General features: G+C 49.0%; 1 protein-coding gene across 3 annotated transcripts in view; it reads left to right on the top strand.

The window, feature by feature from the left end:
* The window catches only part of FRY (FRY microtubule binding protein), a 360,844-nt gene that overhangs the window by 184,999 nt on the left and 152,631 nt on the right, over positions 1–23,214 (top strand). For all 3 annotated transcript variants that reach the window (XM_084763560.1, XM_084763561.1, XM_084763562.1), the window contains 4 exons: positions 14,348–14,487; positions 19,559–19,649; positions 19,822–19,901; positions 19,998–20,078. In XM_084763560.1, coding sequence (XP_084619686.1) covers positions 14,348–14,487; positions 19,559–19,649; positions 19,822–19,901; positions 19,998–20,078 — 392 coding nt within the window. The remainder of the gene's footprint in view (positions 1–14,347; positions 14,488–19,558; positions 19,650–19,821; positions 19,902–19,997; positions 20,079–23,214) is intronic.

Below are 23,214 nucleotides of genomic sequence, written 5' to 3'. Positions count from 1 at the left end.
AACACACACAGGCAGGCTGCCTAAGGCTACAACTATGCCCTCAGTGCCACGTTCGTACAGGACCCACACAAAAGTGGCACTCTGCCAAAAGTAGTTCTAGCGTAGATTACATCACTGTTAGTTGGGTCCACGGACATCCAACGTCAGCCATTTTGTACTAACTCAGAGCCACCCCCCGCCATCACATCCAACGTCAGCCATTTTGTACTAACTCAGAGCCACCCCCCATCACATCCATTGTCAGCCATGTTTCAGCTAGTTCATACTGGATACCCATGTCAGCCGCAGATTGTCTGAACACAAAGTGGCTCTTACAGCCTTCTCTCCCCACACACGTTTGACAAAAGCCTGAGAAGACCCATTCTGCACCATCACTGTCTATAAAGGTGCTTTAAGTGTGAGCTAACGACAGAGCCATAGGACACAGAGTGTTGCCCCAATCTAGCTGAACACCAAAGCAACACTGTGCTCTTTCACTTAGAAGAGAAGTGTCAACTGGGCCTTTTCTGGTCAGTTTCTTCATATCTGGACACAAGGATTCTTTAGCACTGCCATCAGTAGTCTACGGCTGAAATGGTTTTACGATGCCTAAAAGGGCCAGGCAGTGGTGGCGCACGCCTTTAATCCCAGCCATTTGGAGGCAGAGGCAGGTGGAGCTCTATGAGTTTGAGACCAGCCTGGTTCCAGGACAGCCAGGGCTACACAGAGAAACCCTGTCATGAAAAACCAAAGCAAGCAAGCAAGCAAGCAAAAATACCTAAACAGTGTAGGAAGGTTCCTGGACTTATAATCACATAAGTTCTAGAAAAGGGAATGTTCCAAGTTTCCTACAGTCTGCGTGTATTAGGAAAGATGTTAGCCTACACAGGTGGGAAGAGGCCGGCCTGCCCAGGTGGGAAGAGGCCGGTCTGCCCAGGTGGGAAGAGGCCGGCCTGCCCAGGTGGGAAGAGGCCAGCCTGCACAGGTGGGAAGAGGCCAGCCTGCCCAGGTGGGAAGAGGCCGGCCTGCCCAGGTGGGAAGAGGCCAGCCTGCACAGGTAGGAAGAGGCCAGCCTGCACAGGTGGGAAGAGGCCAGCCTGCCCAGGTGGGAAGAGGCCAGCCTGCACAGGTAGGAAGAGGCCAGCCTACACAGGTGGGAAGAGGCCGGCCTGCCCAGGTGGGAAGAGGCCGGTCTGCCCAGGTGGGAAGAGGCCGGCCTGCCCAGGTGGGAAGAGGCCAGCCTGCACAGGTAGGAAGAGGCCAGCCTGCACAGGTGGGAAGAGGCCAGCCTGCCCAGGTGGGAAGAGGCCAGCCTGCACAAGTGAGAAGAAGCCAGCCTGCACAGGTGGGAAGAGGCCAACCTGCACAGGTGGGAAGAGGCCAGCCTGCCCAGGTGGGAAGAGGCCAGCCTGCACAGGTGGGAAGAGGCAGCCTGCCCAGGTGGGAAGAGGCCAGCCTGCCCAGGTGGGAAGAGGCCAGCCTGCACAAGTGAGAAGAAGCCAGCCTGCCCAGGTGGGAAGAGGCAGCCTGCCCAGGTGGGAAGAGGCCAGCCTGCCCAGGTGGGAAGAGGCCAGCCTGCACAGGTGGGAAGAGGCCAGCCTGCACAGGTGGGAAGAGGCCAGCCTGCCCAGGTGGGAAGAGGCCAGCCTGCACAAGTGAGAAGAAGCCAGCCTGCACAGGTGGGAAGAGGCCAGCCTGCACAAGTGAGAAGAAGCCAGCCTGCCCAGGTGGGAAGAGGCAGCCTGCCCAGGTGGGAAGAGGCCAGCCTGCCCAGGTGGGAAGAGGCCAGCCTGCACAGGTGGGAAGAGGCCAGCCTGCCCAGGTGGGAAGAGGCCAGCCTGCACAGGTGGGAAGAGGCAGCCTGCCCAGGTGGGAAGAGGCAGCCTGCCCAGGTGGGAAGAGGCCAGCCTGCACAGGTAGGAAGAGGCCAGCCTGCACAGGTGGGAAGAAGCCAGCCTGCACAGGTGGGAAGAGGCCAGCCTGCACAGGTGGGAAGAGGCCAGCCTGCACAGGTGGGAAGAAGCCAGCCTGCATAGGTAGGAAGAGGCCAGCCTGCACAGGTGGGAAGAGGCCAGCCTGCCCAGGTGGGAAGAGGCCAGCCTGCACAAGTGAGAAGAAGCCAGCCTGCACAGGTGGGAAGAGGCAGCCTGCCCAGGTGGGAAGAGGCCAGCCTGCACAGGTGGGAAGAGGCCAGCCTGCACAGGTGGGAAGAGGCCAGCCTGCCCAGGTGGGAAGAGGCCAGCCTGCACAAGTGAGAAGAAGCCAGCCTGCACAGGTGGGAAGAGGCAGCCTGCCCAGGTGGGAAGAGGCCAGCCTGCACAGGTGGGAAGAGGCCAGCCTGCACAGGTGGGAAGAGGCAGCCTGCACAGGTGGGAAGAGGCAGCCTGCACAGGTAGGAAGAAGCCAGCCTGCACAGGTGGGAAGAGGCCAGCCTGCACAGGTGGGAAGAGGCCAGCCTGCACAGGTGGGAAGAGGCCAGCCTGCACAGGTGGGAAGAGGCAGCCTGCCCAGGTGGGAAGAGGCCAGCCTGCACAGGTGGGAAGAGGCCAGCCTGCACAGGTGGGAAGAGGCAGCCTGCACAGGTGGGAAGAGGCCAGCCTGCACAGGTGGGAAGAAGCCAGCCTGCCCAGGTAGGAAGAGGCCAGCCTGCACAGGTGGGAAGAGGCCAGCCTGCACAGGTGGGAAGAGGCCAGCCTGCCCAGGTGGGAAGAGGCAGCCTGCACAGGTGGGAAGAGGCAGCCTGCACAGGTGGGAAGAGGCAGCCTGCACAGGTGGGAAGAGGCCAGCCTGCACAGGTGGGAAGAGGCAGCCTGCACAGGTGGGAAGAGGCCAGCCTGCACAGGTGGGAAGAGGCCAGCCTGCACAGGTGGGAAGAGGCAGCCTGCCCAGGTGGGAAGAGGCCAGCCTGCACAGGTGGGAAGAGGCCAGCCTGCACAGGTGGGAAGAGGCCAGCCTGCACAAGTGAGAAGAAGCCAGCCTGCCCAGGTAGGAAGAGGCCAGCCTGCACAGGTGGGAAGAGGCAGCCTGCCCAGGTGGGAAGAGGCCAGCCTGCACAGGTGGGAAGAGGCCAGCCTGCACAGGTGGGAAGAGGCCAGCCTGCACAGGTGGGAAGAAGCCAGCCTGCCCAGGTAGGAAGAGGCCAGCCTGCACAGGTGGGAAGAGGCCAGCCTGCACAGGTGGGAAGAGGCCAGCCTGCCCAGGTGGGAAGAGGCAGCCTGCCTAGGTGGGAAGAGGCAGCCTGCACAGGTGGGAAGAGGCAGCCTGCACAGGTGGGAAGAGGCCAGCCTGCACAGGTGGGAAGAGGCAGCCTGCACAGGTGGGAAGAGGCCAGCCTGCACAGGTGGGAAGAGGCAGCCTGCACAGGTGGGAAGAGGCAGCCTGCACAAGTGAGAAGAAGCCAGCCTGCACAGGTGGGAGGGGCCGAGCTTTGGAAGGCCCCAGTGCCAGTGGGCTGGCACTTCATCATACACTTGCCCATATCAAAACAGCCTAAATGACAGTTGTGTGTTGACACCAGAAGGCTATGTTCATGAGGGACCCTTGAGGAATAGAGGTATGGGGCAGGGGGGCTTAGAACTGATGATGATATGACATTAAATAAAGCAGAGGTGAGGAGACTCATACAAAGGACAGTTACTATAATAGTATTTAAGAATAGTCATATTAGTGAAAAAAGTAGAAACAGGGTAACCCAGTGCAAACCAGCTTTCGATGTAATGCCCACTTAGTTCAACAGAGTGTCTGGAATCCGCTAGCTGTGTGTGCTAGCTAACCTTGGCTGTCAGCTGACATACTCCTGAGCAGACACCCTCAGCTGAGGAGCTGCCTCCATCAGATCGGCAGGTGGGCGTGTCTGTGTCCTTCGTCCTTTGCTGCTAACTGGTGCAGGTTTCCAAGTAAGCCTCGGGGCTCCTCCATGGTCTCTGCATCAGGTCTTGCAGCTAAGTTTGTGCCTTGAGTCCCTGCCTTGGCTGTCCTTAGTGATGGATTGTAAGTCAGAAGCCAAAATAAACTCTTTCCTCCCCAGACTGCTTTTGGTCAGGGTTTTATCACAGCAACAGACACGTACCTAGGACACTGTGCAGGTGTGCACAAATCACAGAGGTTCCCTCCTCAAGGACTCTCAGCCCCAGAGGTAGGCCTGAGCTTCATGCTTAGTTTAGAGATGAGAGCAGCGGATGATGTGATGGTGAGTCATCCAGATGAACGAGCTGGGCCGAGGTATAAGGCCATGGACAAAAGTGTTGAAAGAGAGAAGAGGAGAGTGGAAGACAGGCCAGGGGAGAGTTGGGAGGATGCTCCGTTGCACTGGTCACAGGAGCCACAGCAGAGGGCCTGGGCTGTGCCTGTAGATTAGGATTATCGAGCAGAGGAGACCGTGCCTGTGGAGTGGACAGTGGGAACAGCTATAAGTTAGCTTGAGATATGGAATAGGAGAATCTGTCTAGAGAAATAACAAGACTGTTGGTTTATATGGTCACTCAACAAGCAGGTCTGAGAGGGAGAGCAAGTGAGTGAAGGAGACTATCATAGGAAAACATAAAGGGGGTTGGATTAGAAGTGCTGGAAGCAGCCGGGGCAATGGCACATGCTGTAATCCCAGCACTCGGGAGGCAAAGGCAGGAGGATCTCTGTGAGTTCGAGGCCAGCCTGGTCTACAAAGTGAGTCCAGGACAGTCAAGGCTGCACAGAGAATCCCTGTCTTGGAAAAAGGAGGAGGAGGAGGAAGAGGAGTGCTGGAAACTGACTAGAATGCTGTAGGAAACCCTCGCAAGGAAAAATCCACCAAAGAAAAGAGTGCCAGAAACCGGGAGAAGCCTCAGAAGATGCAACTGTCCAGGGTACAGGCAAAGTGATATGGCGGCTACAGAAAAAAAGCAAAGGGCAGATTAGAGCCAAGCACTCTGAGGAAGTTGGATGTGAGGAGACCCTCGGCTGTGGGACAGTTTGTTGGAGTGCTGAACATAGATCCTTGAGACCCGGCCTTCCCATGTAGCCTGGCTCACCTCTAATTCTCCCTCTGAGCTCCCACCTCTTTCTCCGCAGTGCTGGGATCCCAGGTGTGCGCCACTCTGTGCAGCTGTTGAATACAGTTGGCATGGTCGATAAATCCATGCTAAGCGGTTCTAAGGGCCTCGATTTCACGCCTAAGCCTCTGATGCTCCTCATGACTGGCAACCCTTGAAGAGTAGCTTCTAGATAGAGCTGCATCATGGCGCCCATGATGGGGTCTTTTCTGTGACATGTGGAGAACGTGCCGTGAGCTGTGGAGTAGATAATGTTACCTCCAAGCACTGTTCTTCTGTTATCACATTTAACAGACATGCCCTTTTTCTGTTTGCTTTTAAAGATGTGGCTTTCTTTTTAGCACTCATTTTATGTGTAGGCATATTATATATGTGCCTAAGTGTATCTATGGGTGCCATGAGTGTGCAGGAACCCAGGGGCTCCGGAAGAGGGCATAGAACTGCAGTTGCATGTGGTCACAAGCCGCAGAGTGTGTGTGTCCTGAACCAAACTCAGGTGCCCTGGAAGGCAGCAAATGCTCTTAGCTGCTGAGCCGCCTCTCCGGCCCTCACAGACATCCTTTTTAAGAGGCATTTGGTTTCTTGATTCTCCAATCAAACAGCAGCTGGCGTGACAAGGGTAGACCTGGGTGGGTGGGGAGCAGATGCACTTAAAGAGAAATGAATGCCACTGTTCAGAAATTCCCCCTTCGCAGTGGGCAAGGCCCCAGTGTTCCCCTTGCAGAAGGGGGGTCCGTGCTGCTGAGTAAGCACTTACTACTCTCGCATGCACCGTCCAGCTGTGCACACGGTGCATTCTCTCACCTCAGCTTTCAGGCTCTTGCCTATGTGCTGTCTAATAATGGGCAAACAAGACTGAAAGTGCAGGCTGCACGACCCTGCCACAAAACACCAGAGTGGCCTTGGATCTCTGATTTTCACACACCACACACACAGAGGGATGGGACCTATGTCCAAGCATGAAATTTGTGTTGTGACATATTCACTTTCTATAAGCAGCCTCAAGGGAATTTTAGGCAAAAAAAATTTTTTTCAAATACTTTTATGCAGTCAGGCGTGGTGGCACATGCTTGTAATCCCAGCACTTGGGAGGCAGAGGCAGGTGGATGGCTGTGAGTTCGAGGCCAGCCTGGTCTACAAAGCTAGTCCGGGACAGCCAAGGCTACACAGAGAAACACTGTCTGGAAAAAAAACATAAACAAAGAAACAAATAAGTGAATATTTTCATGCGTTAGTGATTCAGATTTGTACAATTTTTTCCATCTGAGGTATCAAGTCCAGCCCTTTAAAATGTTCAGGTTGCCAGGCAGTGGTGGCGCATGCCTTTAATCCCAGCACTTGGGAGGCAGAGGCAGGTGGATCGCTGTGATTTCGAGGCCAGCCTGGTCTACAAAGTGAGTCCGGGACAGCCAAGGCTACACAGAGAGACCTTGTGTCGAAAAACTAAATAAAAACTAAATAAAATAAATAAATGTTCAGGTTGAGCGCTTTAGTGGAATTTGGTTTATATTATATCCCCCTGCTATTTCAGTAGCTGTGCCCACCCCCTCCCAAACTTAGTGCCTTGGAACAGCCTGCGTTGGGGGATGGAAGTCATTTCCTCTTTATCTCCCATTGCTCCCCAAAGGAGCTATGGCCAGAGTATCAGACAAGAGTCCAGACATCAGAACGGACCCCCAGCATCAGAGGTAAATTGTCTTAACTGAGCTTTGGCCATTGCATACAGACGAACACAAGAGATGAGAGGAAGTAGAGCCTACCTGGGACAGGGCAGCGCCGCCTCACCCTGGAGAGAACGGCCGTTCAGAGAAAGCCTTGACAAATAGTAGGCAGGTGTTCTTCACTCTGGAGACACTGGCCGATGAGACTCCAGAAAAGACTACCATTTAGTTCTGGGGTTTGTTCCTGCCGATACATCAGATAAGAAGCACGAGGTGTGTGACCAGACTAGACATCAGATGTCAAGGAGAGAGCTGACAGTGAGGCAGAGAGGGGAAACGTCTCCCATGCATGAGAGACTGGGAGTCCTGGAAGAAAGGACAGAGCTGTGGCATGGGAGAGAAGAGGAACGCAGCCTCAGGTGAGGCCTGCGCGGCGCTCACAGACCCACGTACGCTGACTGAGTGTCTAGCCAGGGGTTGTTGTGACCATTGTTACATTAGCTGTCGTGGACGTTACTGAGACCTGTGGGTGAGATGGACGCTGTGGTAACAGGCTTTAGCTAGGTGACAGATTCTGGATCCAGGATGGTTCCCTCTACAATCTTCCATGTCACTTCCTGTTGGCTTAAGAGTGGGTCATAGGCCAAAGCTGACTTGGAGATGAGGTGTTCGCTACCCCCCCAAAGAAGTCTATGATGTACGCATCCCTTGGCCTCCTCTGTATCAAGCCTCGGGGAGCTGACAGATGTTTGGCATTGTGCTTAAAAGCTGGAATCCGAAGTGTGGGAATATAAGCTAAGCCCCATGAGTTCTCAAAGAGCCCCAAGAATCAGCGCTTGGCTAGGTAGTTAAGGCTGTTTCTATGGCAGTGGCCTGTAAGATGCATTCGTCCAGCTCTGCTGAATAAAATTCTATCCTCAGCTTTGGTCACTCAGCCAATAATCTCATCAGCCATTTAATTAGCATATAAAGCAACAGGCTTTTTTCTTTGTTCAGCTTGGTTTTAGGTTTTTGGGGGCTTTTTTCAGCACAGGGTTTCTCTGTGTAGCCTTCACTGTCCTGGACTCACTTTGTAGACCAGGCTGGCCTCGAACTCACAGGGATCCACCTGCCTCTGCCTCCCTGAGTGCTGGGATTAAACTTGGGCACCACTGTACCTGGCTGCAACAGGCATTTCCACGCATGCAGACTTCTGGTTGATTTTTTTTCTACTTTGCCCCCACCCCCACCCCCTTTACCACTTACCCTGTCCTACCACAGTGCTCCCCTTCCCCTTTCATACCCAACGTTTTCTGTTACCTTCCTCATCCCCTCCCTTGCCCCCCCACCCCCACCCCATCCCATAGATTCCTTTCTAGTTTCTCAGCTTCTGCCCACACTCACTTCCACATGACTGCACATATATAAAAGTCTGAAGTTGGGTCCACATATGGGAGAGAGCATGCAGCATTGGCCTTTTGAAGTTTGTGTTGCCTCGGTCAACATAACACCTTCCAGTTCCATCCATTTTCCTGCAAGTTTCGTGGCTTTATTTTTCTTCGTGGCTGAATAAAATTCCATTGTCTGTATGTTGCTCGTTTCCGTTACTTGTTCATCCACTGATGGACATCTAAGCCGCTAACGTTTCCTTACTGTTGAGTCAAGAGACATGAACGTGGACCTCTGAGGTAGGGTAGAAAGCCTTGTCCATCTGTGCCCGAAACAGGTACAGCTGGGTCATATGGCGATTCTATTCCGATCTGTTACAAACGACTTCTTAATTAATGTTACATAATAATTAGCTTTACAACAACCTTTTCATACATGTATGTAATGTATTTTGGTTACATTTACCCACCATTACTCTTTCTTATACCCCTCCCACTCATCCTAATCCCCCATCTAACCTTCATGTCTGCCTGTCTGTCTGTCTTCCCACCCCCTCTGTGTGTGTGTGTGTGAGTGTGTGTGTGTGCGCGCGCGTGTCAGAAAGGGAGGGAAAGAGAGAAAATGGAGGAACAAGAGGAGGAGGAGGAGGAGGAGGAGAAAGAGACTCAAGATTTTCTTTTTTTGTTTGTTTGTTTGTTTTGGTTTTTTGGTTTTTCAAGACAAGGTCTCTCTGCATAGCCTTGGTTGTCCTGGACTCACTTTGTAGACCAGGCTGACCTCGAACTCACAGAGATCCGCCTGCCTCTGCCTCCCCAGTGCTGGGATTAAAAGCGTGCACTACCACGCCCGACAAGATTTTCATTAGGGATTTATTTATTTGTCATTTATTTACAGAAGTGTGGTGTTATTTGCAGTCCCATGAACACCTTACCAGAGGCTATACTACTGAAGAAAATTGTTCCTCCCTCTGCCTCGGGGCGGGGGGGGGGGATTACTTCCCTTCCACAGCAGGCTGCTCTTAGTTTGTGAGACACCCCCACACTGATCTCCATAGGGACGCACATTCCTATCATCTGTAAGAGTTCCCCTCCCCCACATCCTCACCTCCTTAATTGTTTTGATGGCCGCCAGCCTGGCAGGAGTGCAGTGGCCTCTCTGAGCAGTTTCCTCAGACCTAAGGGCACTGAACACTTCTTAGAATTATTTCACAGTTTCATGCATATATGTAATCTAGTTTGACTCTAGCCTCTGTTATCCTCTCTTCCCCATCCCATTCCCAGTAAGTCCTCCTCCTCCTGGCATCATGTCTGACTGTGTCTGTCTGTCTGCCTGTCTGTCTGTCCGTCTGTGCCCCACTGCATTTGCTTTGAGTTTCACGAATGAACTTGATTGGGGTGTGTCATTTACTCCAGCAAGGACAACTACACCACCCAGGAAGAAGACTCGTCTCCAGCACCCGTTAGCTGCCTATAGCTCTTCAGGGAACTTGGGAATTCACTGTCACCTCCCCCCATGGCAGAGCGTTGGTGGCACCAAGTGAAGTGCCAGGAGGCGAGCTTCCGCAAACGTTTCCAGGCCATTTGTCTTTCTTCTCACGTGAACTGTCAACTGCGTTTCAGTTTTGAGTTTGGGGTATTGAATTTTGTTAACCCCCTTGTCTGCAGGGTGGTTAACAGTTGTTCACACTCTCCATGGTTTCTTTTGTTGTGCAGAAATCAGAGGTGTTTTATGTCCGAACTTCCATTTCAAGATTTAGGAATGGAAGAAGGAGACCTGCGTTCTGCAGGGTTTATTATGTGCCCTGCATTTTACAGCGTCTCATCTTGTCCTCGTTAAAGCTCTGTGTGAGGTTAAGCATTCCCGGGCCAGGTTTACGACTCAGTGCTTCAGAGAAACAGTGCTACCCATAGAGCTACCATGTGAAGCCAAGTCCTTCTGGGCTTCTCAGTGCTCCCGGGACATGATGCAGACATGCCAAGTGAGGGCCCACTCATCATCTCCTGCTGCCTCTGAGGACACTCAGTTGCACGTTTCTGCCCTGCAGCGTTACTCATATCCACCTCTCGTGTAATTGCTACAATTTCCAGGCAAAGTACTCAGACAGTCTAAGTGACTTCATTGGTTTCCTTATAGGTGTCAGCCATCTTGTGTACTGTTAGGGTAGCTTAGGTTATTAATATGTGAAAAAAAATACCACCTAGTAACAGGAGACTCACGGTAAAATATATTCATACACTAGGCTTGAGACAGCATCCCAGGCACCTATGATTTTCTTAAGACGGAAGCACGATCCTGTGGTGTTTCCCTCAATGTAGTGCTACAGTGCAGTGAACATCTATTTAAAACATGTAAGTGGGCTGCAGAGATGGCTCCGTGGTTATGTGCACTGGCTGCACTCACGGAAGACCTGAGTTCAGTTCCCAGCACCCTCATGGTGGCTCACAACTGTCTTTAACTCCATTTCAGGTAGTTCTTACGCCCTCTTCTGGCCTTTGTGGGCACTGTGCGCATACTGCGGACATACGTATGTGGAGGCAAACACATAAAAATAAGAAAAATGACTAAGTCTTTTAAAAAATGTCTTAGTGGAAATTAATGAACAATTAGGAATAAAAAATAACCAATGTTGGATTATACATTATTAGTCTTATTTAGCATTTCTGAAATGATTCTCTAGCAGAGTGGTATATGCCACAAAACAAACCAAGATGTTAAAACAACAACAGAAACGTCTTCCAGAACAAAGTACTACATTAAGTGTTTAAGGATGAGCTGGGCGTAGTGGCACACACCTTTAATCCCAGCACTCGGCAAGCAGAGGCAGGCAAATTGCTGTGAGTTTGAGGCCAGCCTGGCTTACAAAGCGAGTTCAGGACAGCCAAGGCTACACAGAAAAACCCTAACTCGAAAAACCAAAAATAAAAAACATTAAAAAAGGATGTTACCATTTAAAAAGACTATAATTTAACAGTAGTGCAGATTGAGTAAAAGGAAGCTGCATATACAATCATTTTATAATGTCAGTATCTTTCAGAATTTACACAGTGAGTACCCTGACCCCCAGTGTTGCTTGGCACTTGAACGCATTTACAAAACTGAGCCATCTTTGGAGTGACTTCAAATCGCCTGTTAAGTGCACCCACTCGTGACAAATCTGTCTTACTACTATAAAATACGGAGTGACCTCATGAAATAAGTTATTCATACATGTATGCGTGAAGTGTCCCTCTCTGTACTTGGCAAGGATAATAAAGTGTCTCAGAAAGGCCACCCTCCCCACTGAGGCGTAATAGACTGTCTCTCTTGCTCTATTGACACATGAAAACCCAAAGTAAATCTTAGAACATTTGCAAAGTACATTTGTACTCTTACATACTCCTCCCTGCCCCCCCCCCCCGGAAGAAAACACCCTCTGAAGTGACTCGCCCTCCTTCCCACCTGCCGCCCATGGGAAAGAGCTTGGGGTTTAAGGCGACAAGGACGTCTTTATGCCAGCCTGCCTCCTGTCAGCAGCGCCACAGGGCTGGAATTCATGTAGCCGCTGGCTCCACTTCCCGTTGAAGGAGGAGTAAGCAAACAGCCTGCAAGTCTTTCCTCCCTTCCTGGGCTGTGAGGCCAGGCCAGGCCTCTGCAGATCCCACCCTTCCTCCTTGGAAGCTCAGTCCTAAAGGACAGTGATGGAGACACAGAAAAGACACATCCGTCCCCCTGCTGGCCTGTCCTTCCTTCTGAGGTGCTGTCAGCGCCTATGCTGTGGGAAGTGCCTATAGATGCTCTCACACCAAAACAAGCTTTGTGGTGATTTTTTTTTTTTTTAAGCAGAGAATTTTCCCATAATGCTTATAGGCGGTTTGTGCACTTCTCTTTGTTGCTGTGATAAAGACCATGATTAAAGCAATTTGGAGAGGAAAGGCTGATTTAGCTTACACTCCTGGATCATAGCTCATTAGTTACTGAGGGAAACCGAGGCAGGAACCTGGAGGCAGGAGCTGATGTAGAGGCCATGACGGTGGTGGTGGTCGTCGGGGAGGGGAGCGATGCGCATAGCTTGCTCCTTGTGGCTTGTTCAGCCTGCTTTCTTACACAACCGAGGACCCACCAGCCCAGCCGTGACTCCGCCCACAGTGGAGTGGAGCCTCCCACACCAAACACTAATCAAAAAAGTGCCCCACGTACTATATCACAGGCCAGTGTAGTCGAGACAGTTCCTCAGTTGAAGTTCTATCGTCTCAAATGACCATTGCATGTGCAACACGTTAACAAAACAATAATAATAGTTTTTTAAAAGTACAAAAAAAAAAACCCCAAACAAACAACAACAACAAAAAACCCTAATCATCAAAGGTTATACCTAAGTGAGTAGAGTAGGCTCTGCCCAGAGATGTTTGGGAATCAGGTGTAAGGCTGTCTCCTTTATAGGTGCAGCAACAACAGAGACTTTAGGATCCTATACATGATTGCCTTTAATTTATCTTTTTTTTTTTTTACATATATTCCATTTCTCTCTCTCTCTCTCTCTCTCTCTCTCTCTCTCTCTCTCTCTCTCTCTCTCTCTCTCTCTCTGATTAAGCTTTCTCTGTGTAGCCTTGACTGTCCTGGACTCACTTTGTCATCCAGGCTGGCCTTGAGCTCAGAGATCTGCCTTCCTTTGTCTCTGCCTCCCAAGTGCTTGGGTTAAAGGTTGCACCATGGTACCTGGCTAAATTGTCCTGACTTTTAGAAGGTTGTATATTAGTGTTTCCATGCATATGTGTGTGTGTGTGCGCGCACCACTTGTGTGCACTGCCCATGAAGGGCAGAAGAGAGTGTCGGGTCCCCTGGAAATGGAGTTACAGATGGTTGTGAGCTGCCATGTGGGTGCTGGGAGTGACACCCTGGTCCTCTGCAGGAGCAGCCGGTGCTCTAACCACTGACCCATCTCCTGACCCAAAATATTCTTTTTTTTTATGTTGGGATAACTTTATCAAAAACAAGATCTCTCCCATAACACAGCATGACTCTCTTTCTCTCAAACACATTATATGGACAGTTATGGCAGGAAACTGTGTTGGGTCTGTGGACATAACCAAGGAGGATAAAGAGCCCTTTTGTTTTTTAAAATGAATGCATTGGTTTCAGTTTGGAAAGGCTGATAAAAAGATTCACAGAATGGTATAAATATAATATCTTATTTATTTTTTTAATTTCTATTAACCAATGACTAAAGATATTGTACAACTGTGTGTGTACGTATGTGTGTGTGTGTGCTTACAACTGTTGTTATGAAAGAAAGAGATTAAAATATTGAAGAAGATAATCTGAGGGAAAAGCCACATTTGCTCACTTTAAAGATTTTACAAGGGACAGTGATAAACTCTGCTTACAAAACCATTTCACTTTATTTACTTACCTACGTTTTTATTTATAAGATGTATTTATTATGTATACAGTGCTCTGCTTGCTTGTACACCTACTCACCAGAAGAGGGTGTCAGATCACATTATAGATGGTTGTGAGCCACCATGTGGTTGCTGGGAATTGAACTCAGGATCTCTGAGAGAGTAGTCAGTGCTCTTAACCTCTGAGCCGTCTCTCCAGACTGACCACTTCACTTTAAAAGGAAGTTAGACTTAGCTTGCTTAGCTGCAGAAGTAAGTTATTGAGGGTTTCACACTACACACACACATGCACACACACACTATATATATATAGTATGTATGTATATATTGTATATATGTATATTAAATATAGGTTTTTATATATATGTATATTAAATATAGGTTTTTATTTAAAGCAATAAAATTAAATTACTCCTACTCGTTGGTACCTGGAACCTAATTAGACGTATAGTCAAGTATTGCTTTTTGGGAGAAAACAATAATCACTGTTGTCATGAAGATTGTTTGTTCTGGAAATTGGTTTACTTCTTTCACTTGAACAATTAATAGGATTGAGTCATGTTTATTTTACATTATAAGAGCTTTTGAAGACCCAAGTAATACAGTGTTATTATGGTCAATGGCATGATGAAATAATAATGGCAGTGGTTTCATGAAGAACTCAGATTCCATGAACGTCTGGTTGCTACAGTGAAAGGCAGTCCGGGTACTGAACTGTATTGAGCCAGGGATTACTATTATGTGAGAAATGTCTGCCATGCTAAGAGACCTGGGCTGCCCAGAATGTCTCACTCATGAGAGAAACGCCTGGGCAGCCGAAGGAAACTCGGTGGCGGGGACTGTTTGTGGTCGCTTATTAGTGCAACAGCCAGCGTCTCAGAAACTAGCCTCGCCAACCATCCTTCTGAGGGCCTGCGCCTCTCTTTCCCCGAAGGTCATCAGCTCCATGAGCTCGCTCTCTGAGTACTGCCTGCCCTCCATCCTGCGGACGCTGTTTGACTGGTACAAGAGGCAGAATGGCATTGAGGACGAATCACACGAATACAGACCGAGACCGAGCAATAAGGCGAAAAGGTACTTCCTCCTGGCGTCAGGGCTCTTGCCTCTCCTTCCTCTTCTTTCAGTAGCTACCAAAATGAGATTCGTGTGGCCCCCCAGGCTCTCTGACTTCCAAGGAAGAGCCCCAGCAAATGTGTGGAGCCTTATGGTCTGTAGCAGGTAAGGGCGTTTAGAGCGTCCTGTCACTGCCAGCTGTCACCGGTTGGGACCGCACAGAGCCCTGTTTATATGTTTGTTGGGACAGGCTGTAACGGCCCTGGGTCATCAAACAGCTTGCTTCTTTCTTCTACAGTCTCCCCTCCAAGTCTATACTCAAGATCAGGCCACGGAAGGCCCAGTAACTCTGAGACATTTTAGGCTGTTATACACACAACCTGGAGTGCTTAGCAAAGCATGGTGGAAGGGCACTGGGCTGCAGGCAGGCAGCCTGGCGGCTCAGCAGGAGGGCGGAGGTGTGGAGGTCAACTTCCTGTCTGTGACTTCCTTGCCAGCTGAGAACCGACTGTGTCCTCTGCGGTCCCTTCCCTGTGGGTTTCATAAGTAGAATTTGCTGCCGCAGGAGCCGTCCAGCAGCCAATAGCGTTCTTACTGGGCTCAAGTTACTGCGTGACCCCAACTTGTAGGCAAACATGGAATTCCATCAGCTTGAAATTAGGGCACTAACAGGGCGGTGGTGGCACACGCCTGTGATCCCAGCACTTGTGGATGCAGAAGCAGGTGCATCTCTGGGAGTTCGAGGCCAGCCTGGGCTACAAATGAGTCTAGGACAGCCAAGGCCACACAAAGAGACCCTGTCTCGGAAAAATCCATAAAAAGAAAGAAAGAAATTAAGGTATCATACCTAGTCAAAGAAAGAAAAGAGTTATGAATGTGAAAAAGGCTTACTACCACTGATGAACAAAGTGAGCTGCCGGGTTGGGTACGGGCAGAGCTGTGAAACCATGTTCTGTTCTTGCGGAGGTCCTGAGCTGGGTTCCCAGAGCCACATCAGGCAGCTCACAGCCACCTGGATCCCAGCTCTTCATCTGCTGGGGCACCTGCACTCACATGCGTGCAAGCTCACATGCACACACACACACACACACACACACACACACACACACACACAGGCACACGTGTGCACACATAATTAAAAGTTAAACGAATCTTTAAAAAAAAATAGGGCGCTATCTTAAAAGTGGCTCTGGTCTTATATTTTTTTAAATGCCTTTAAGCATAATAACTTGAGATTCATTACCAAAAGTCAGATACCACACCACTCTTTTCAAGTGGTTTAGCCTTTGTTTTTCTTGATAATCTGGATACTACGCTTAAATTTTTTTTTTTGAAACTTAAGATCTGTAATTTTATCGAATACATTTTATCAGAGTGTCTAGCTTAGCTTTATAAAACACTTGAGTTTCTGCAAGATTCGGTCATATTTATTTATCACTTTAATAAGTAGCAATGGGTGAATTTTCAGGCTAAGTTTTAGTTGAAGGAATTTTTTAAAAAACAAGTAAAGCCAGAGCCTCACTCTCTGGGCCTGGTGCAGGTGGCAAACCTCCTTTTCCAGCTTCCCACATCCTGGGATTACGTGAGCTCCCAGGAAATGCCCAACAATACCATCTGCATCCTTTAACAGTGACTGCTTTAAAGTGTGTGTGCAGTGTTCTCAGTCGATTCCCAGCACCCTGCAAGTGTCACCACTCTCTAATTGCACAGCGTTTCCTGACTCCAACAAGAAAGCCTATCCCCATTAGCAGTCTTTCTTTAATCTTTTCGTTGTTTAGTGTTTTGATTTTTATTTTACGTATATGTGTTTGCATGCATGCACGTATGTGTACCACATGCATGCAGTACCTGTGGAGGCCAGAAGAGGGCATCAGAACCCCCTGAGGATGGAGCTACAGATGGTTGTGAGCTGCCGTGTGGGTGGCTAGGAACTCAGGTCCTCTACAGAGCAGCTGGTGCTCTTAACTGTTGAGCTGTCTCTCCAGCCCCTTTAGCAGTTTTCCTTCAGGAATAACTTCTTGATACATTCATTACATTTTGATGGCGGGATTTCCACTGCATATCTGAAAATGGTTTGCGCTAAGTTCCACTGAATCACTTCCTCCCATCAGACATATGGGCTTGAGTGGGAGAGCAACTCCCCCGGGGATGACTCTCCACAGGGACCTAGCAGCCATTCATAAAAGTTGGGCTAAGTGAATTTGCTTTTTTCCCTCTGTCCTCTCAGAATTCAGTTATTAGATACTGTGTGAGCTGGTTTTCTCGAATTGAAAAATGCAAGGTTTGTTGTTGGGTTTTTTTGTTGTTGTCAGTCATTGGGTTTTTTTGTTGTTGCTGCTGTGTTTCTTTGTTTGTTTGTTTGGGGTTTAGTTTTGGTTTCTAGTCACTACTGATCATTTGTAGGAAACCAGGGTCAGTTTTGAGGTCAAATGTCCACAGAATTAGCACAGTAAAATTTACCTCGGTAGTGTTTTAGCTACACTTCAACTTTCAAAGGAAGAGTCTCTAGCCAGGGTTGCGGCGCACGCCTTTAAGCCCAGTACTCGGGAGGCAGAGGCAGGCGGATGGCTGTGAGTTCAAGGCCAGCCTGGTCTATAGAGTGGTTTCCAGAGTTATGTATAGGGACCTGTCTTGGGGAAAGGGTAGAAGACTGTCTGTGCCTGGGAAAAGGCTAAGAGATCAGGCGTCTCAAAGACGTGTGACGTAGCTAGGCTGTGACTAAAATACTAAAATGGCAACTTTAGGGTGAGGCCTGAGCAACCGAAAATAGTTGTGTGGGAGGAATTGACACTGGGTCACAGCTTCTAAGATTAGTGCAATAGCAACATTTTCACTGCCAAAAGTATTTGTCAGAAGCCTCTGGCTCCTGTCATTTGGACCTCAGCTAGATAATACAATTGAACTCATTATTAGAAAAGTATATAGCTTTTATCTGAAGGTATAATTTACGTTATTAAATAAAATCAGAGCTTTAAACATGTTTGGTTTTAGTTTTTATTTCTTCCCAGCCAGGAATTACCCCTTTCCCGGGGTTGTCTGGGCACTTTTAGAAACAATTCTACAGTCTTTTTTGTTGTTTTGTTTTGTCTTTATCATCATCTTCATCATCATTGTCGTCGCCGTCACTGGGTGGGGGTGGGGTACACGGGCCCTTATGTAGAGGTTAGAGGACAGCTTTGGGGTGTCAGCTCCGAGTGGGTTGTCAAGCAGGTGGTGTGGAGCCAGTTCACTTGCCCTCTCTGGCCCCTTTAAAGGACCCTTACATGGGCTCTCCTTTGAAACACAGCTTTGTACAAGGTCCGCTCCCTGGCTGGCTGCTCATAAATGATCAGAAATGAGTTCCTTTGGAAAAGCAAAACCAAAGCTTCTGCCCTTAACCTCACCAACCTCCCTGGATGTGATGTCACACAGTAACAGGCACTTCCAGAAGTTTGTGCGTGTGCGCGTGTATCTTACATCCTACCTTGTTGCCTCGTGGCGGCAGCAGCCCACGCCTTTAATCCTAGCACTCTGGGAGGCAGAGGCAGGTGGATCTCTGTGAGTTCAAGGCCAGCCTGGTCTACAGAGCCAGAACAGGACAGCCAGGGCTACACACAGAGAAACCCTGTCTGGGAGGCATGGGGAGGGGGGAATGCCACCTTGTTTTCCTCTTACTCCTCATGGCCAGAGACAAACACGTGCCATACTTAAAATTCCTTTGGCTTATTTAGAGGCTATCTTGTCATCCTCAGTAGTATGACCCATTTATGTGTTTAGGATATTACACTAAATACTTATATGCCTGACCACCTCAAACCTTCATGTAAGTAAAGGTGACCATCTCTAACTGGAAAAGTTCAAAAACTGAAATGCTTTTAAAAAAAAAGTTTTTTTTGTTTTTTTTTTTGTTTTTTTGATGCTGACAGGAAATCAAAAGTAAAGCACTCCTCAGCTGATTTTACTCAGCAGACACAGACGCCCTGGGGGTATGCCCAACACATTCCAATCACTGTCAGGCTGCCTAGAAGGTATTTACAAGACGTAAGGGGATTTCCTGTTAGGTGTGGGTCTTATCCCCAAGATTTTATGTATATCAATACCAAATCAGAAGACATGGACACTCTGGTCCCCAGCACTTCCAGGAAGGGACACTCAGCCTGTGTGATTAGCGTTTCCCTTTCATGGATGAAAAAAGCAGAAGAGGCGTCATTTTAAGTCAGGACCTTTCTGCACCACAGTCACTGCAGCAGCCACCACTGAGGCTTGAAGTCTGTACCCGGAAAACTGGGGCAGTGAAAGCGCATTTCTGCCTTGAGATTCCTTTTCCTGCTCCTTGACTTTTGAAAGAGTGCAAATGGCTCCCCCTCTCCCATACCCTGCTTCCATATTCATCTTTCCTCCGGCTTTGATTCCTTCCTCCACCCCACCCCCTGCCCCACCCCCCACCTCTCCGCATTAAATCTCAAGTGGCAAAGGGCCAGCAAGAAAGAGCCAAAGCCAGGAGGTGGCGGCGCACGCCTTTAATCCCAGCACTTGGGAGGCAGAAGCAAGTGGATCGCTGTGAGTTCGAGGCCAGCCTGGTCTACAAAGCGAGTCCAGGACAGCCAAGGCTACACAGAGAGACCCTGTCTCGGAAAAAAAAGAAAGAAAGAAAGAAAGAGTAGAAAAGTGGTGCAAAATTATCTCCATTCCCGCCTACGATACTAGCAGCTTCTCCTGACTTAGGATCCTTTTGTGAAGCCTTTCCGTTAATTACATTGCTACGCTATGTCCCAAGACCCTTAGAGTACACGCCTCCCCAGTGGAAGCGCTGTCCCCTGTGTGGATTGCAGTTTATGAACCATCGAACTCCCTGGGCTATGAGGGGCCTTTAGAAACATCCACAGAATGAGGTGACGGTCCCACAGATGGCTGGACGTTGGAATTTTTGGAGTCAAATATTCTGGCAGGATTTGCCCGTGGAACCATAGTAAAGACAGCAGAAGCTGTCTTCTGGCGTGGGTAATACGTGATCTTGTCAGAGCAGAACGGTCCGGGGCGGGGCTGAGAGCAATCTTCCGAGGAAGTGTTTCACCCTAAAAGTACCTTGACTGTGCCGCTCTGAACTTTGCAGTGACGAGCAGCAGCGAGACTACTTAATGGAGAGACGGGACCTCGCCATTGACTTCATCTTCTCTTTAGTGCTAATAGAAGTTTTGAAACAGGTGAGTAATTCGTTTACAATCACTTATTGTTAACACTTTGTAAAACTAATCAAGCTTCAAGAGTCTGATTTTCCTAACACTGGGCACTGCGAATCGTGACTGTGATAGGTCATATGCATCTATATTAATAAGCTGTTTAATTCCAAATTCAATGTCTTTTTTTTTCCCCTAGATCCCCCTTCATCCTGTAATGGACAGCTTAATACACGATATTATCAACTTGGCCTTCAAGCACTTTAAATACAAAGAAGGGTGAGGTGTTTTCCCTGCTCACGGTGTTGACCACGCTGAGGGTTTGGTCTTTTCTGGGTACCAGCTCCCTAACTTGTCTGCTTCCTCTCCACTCAGGTACCTGGGTCCCAACACGGGCAATATGCACATTGTGGCAGATCTGTACGCGGAGGTCATCGGTGTGCTGGCACAAGCCAGGTGAGAGCCTTTGCGCAGGGAGCGGCCCTGAGGTCGGTGTGTGCACACATCCTGAAACCAGTGAGAGGCAGCTCCAAAGTGTCCCGTGGGCCGGATCCCACCACACCCCAGAGTTTCAGGCCGCTGTTCCCAAGGGGGGAAATGGACCTGGCCCAAGTTATTTTCTCTCTGCTCAAATATTCTAAACACATTTATTAGTTTTTCAAGTTGTTTTTTTTTTTTAATCCTTCAGGGTCAGATAGTTACAGTCTGTCATCCGTAAGTGGGAAAATTCCATTCTACAATGTCCCTTTTACTACAGCCCTTACTTAATTCATCAGAGCTAAAAAAACGTCCCAGACATTGTCATGGAAACAAGTCAGGGGGGAAATTCTCATTGCTAAATTTATCCGGCCCCATGATGCTACGTAGCCAGAGCCGAGCCACTGAGCCAACGTAGGCTTGTTCCAGATGTCACACCTTCCTTACCAGAGGTGTGTCAGCCAGGAGGCTGCCTGTCTACGCCAGGTAAAGAGCGCTAAGGACCCAGTACGAGTTCAGGCTGAGAAAACAGCATTCAGTCCGTGTGAAGTGCAGCCCTCAGAGAGAGACCGTTTTCCTCCTTAAGGGATGGAATTTTTTTTTTTTTTTTTTTTGGTTTTTTAAGACAGAGTTTCTCTGGGAGGCCTGGCTGTCCTGTACATTGTAGACCAGGCTGACCTCGAACTCACAGCGATCCACCTGCCTCTGCCTCCCGAGTGCTGGGATTAAAGGTGTGCACCATCACCGCCCGGCAAGAGATGGAATTCTTTACGCCCATAATTAGTGCATCCCTCAACCCTTGTCCGAGAAGCTTCTTTTTGCAGTAGACGGCAAGTAACACAGGGACCCATAATGGATCGAGGGTCAGAGTACGAGACGATGGTGTGCTCAGCTCCAAATGAGACGTCTCTGACACACTCTAAGGTTCAGGGAGCATCCGGGATGAAGGAGCAGAGAGGTGGTTGATAACCAGAGGCGGTGGCTGTTGGCACGTGTGATCTCACAGCAGCTGTGGCTCGGCACATATGACCCATGTAAGGTCAAGCGGACCCCGCAGGCCCAGCATGGATTGGGGAGGGCTCAGGAACTGTCACCCTGGTCTGAGGAGCTCATGGCACTTGATGGCTGCTGTCGGAGAGAGAGAGAGTCAGTTTTCTTCAGGGATGTGGGTCTAAAGAGTCTGCCTGTCCTTCAGGAGATGGCCCTATACCCGCTCACAGACAGGCAGCACTAAGTGGGTTTTTTTTAATATTTATTTATTATTTATACAATATTTGCCCACACGTGTGCCTGCCCACCACAAGAGGGCACCAGATCTCATTACAGGTGGTTGTGAGCCACCATGTGGTTGCTGGGAATTCAGGACCTTCGGAAGAGCAGACTGTGCTCTTAACCTCTGAGCCATCTCTCCAGCCCCCACTAAGTGGGTTTTTTGAGAGTGCATATGAAGTTGGGAAGGAAAAGTGGTGATGGGGGGGGGGGTAGGAGAGGAGTTGGAGGGAGGGTGAGGCTGGGTTTCATCAAATAACGTTATATAAAGGTATGAAATACTCAAATAGTAAAAAAAAAAAAGTTTAAAAATTAAAAATTGTCTTAGCAACTAGTCATATACCTTCATCTAAAGAAGAAAACACTTAACATTTTTTTATACAGTTGTTCTTGGTACGAGCCCTTGGGTTTGGTCTCAGACCCCGTGTTCCCATGGATACCAACATCTGTGGTTGCTCGTTTCATTCACACAGCACACAGTGTTTCTGTATAAGCTTTAGGTCATCTCTGGGAAACCTGTAGTCCCAATACCGTGTGAATGCCAAGCAGATAGTTAACATGCCCCATCGCTTAGGGAACAGTTAAAAAAAAAAAAGGAACTAGAAATGATCATAATGAGTGAGTTAACCCAGAAGCAGAAAGAGTCAAATGGTATATACTCACTTATATCTGCATACTAGCCCAAGGAGCATGTCCCACGAAAGCCTTCACTTACCAGGAAACTGGGACAGAGGGGAGGACATTCTATTGGGACTCTAGATGAGAGAAGCATGGGAGAATGGCAAAGTAGAAGGATCCAGAGGGTGATAGGCAGATTTGGGCCCAGGGATCCTGCTCAAACTATGGCACCAGCCAAGGACAATATAGGCAGTAAACTTCAAACCCCTCCCCAGATCTAGCCAATGGACAGAACATTCTCCACAGTTGAGTGGAGAGTGGGGTCTGACTTTCATACGAACTCTGGTGCCTCATATTTGACCACGACCCCTGGATGGGGAGACCTGGTGGCACTCAGAGGAAGGATAGCAGGCTACCAAGAAAAGACTTGATACCCTATGAGCATATACAGGGGGAGGAGGTCCCCCTCAGTCACAGTCACGGGGGAGGGGAATAAGGGGAAAATGGGAGGGAGGGAGGAATGGGAGGATACAAGGGAGGGGATAACCATTGAGATGTAATATGAATAAAGTAATAAAATTTTTAAAAGGCCCCACCCTAGAGAAGTGAAATATCCTCACATAGTATAGAAGGGCCTAATTTATTGAAACAAACTTTTTACATTGTCAGCATCATTGTTTTGTTAGGGGGACGACAGCTGGCAGGAGTTGATTCTCTCCGCTGTTGATTGTCAGCTTTGGCAGCCAGCACCTTTACTCCCTGCGCCATCTCTGCTGGCCCCTGCGAAACATTTTTCAGTTACTTGCATAGCAACCTCACCTCACCCAGGGAAAACTCTAAGAATGCCCACCACGTGCCTGCTGGGACTTTTCTCTCCCTCTGATCCATCTTTCCTGCCCACCCACGTAACTTGTTTACTCACACAGCAGAGGAGGAACTTTCAAAGGGCGAGTCAGGGACATCAGGGAGGAGTATTGAGGCCCAAAGCAGATGTTGACAGAGTAGAACCAGCCTGAACTGGTTAATTAAATGACAGGGGCGGGAGAGCTGAGCAGAGTTCAATTCCCAGCATAAGGCAGCCCACAACAGTGCTAACCCCAGTTCTGGGGGATGTGCCGCCCTCTCCTGGCCTCCACAGGCACTGCATGCCATTGTGGTTGAGTCTGAATACACTTAAAAAAAATCTGTTATGATAATTGTGGTTTGTGAGTCACTAGGAAAGGAGGAA

Source organism: Acomys minous, assembly GCF_964271855.1.
Source record: "Acomys minous genome assembly, chromosome: 16".
Classification (NCBI taxonomy): Eukaryota; Metazoa; Chordata; class Mammalia; order Rodentia; family Muridae; genus Acomys; species Acomys minous.
This window is presented reverse-complemented; position numbering and strand designations above follow the sequence as displayed.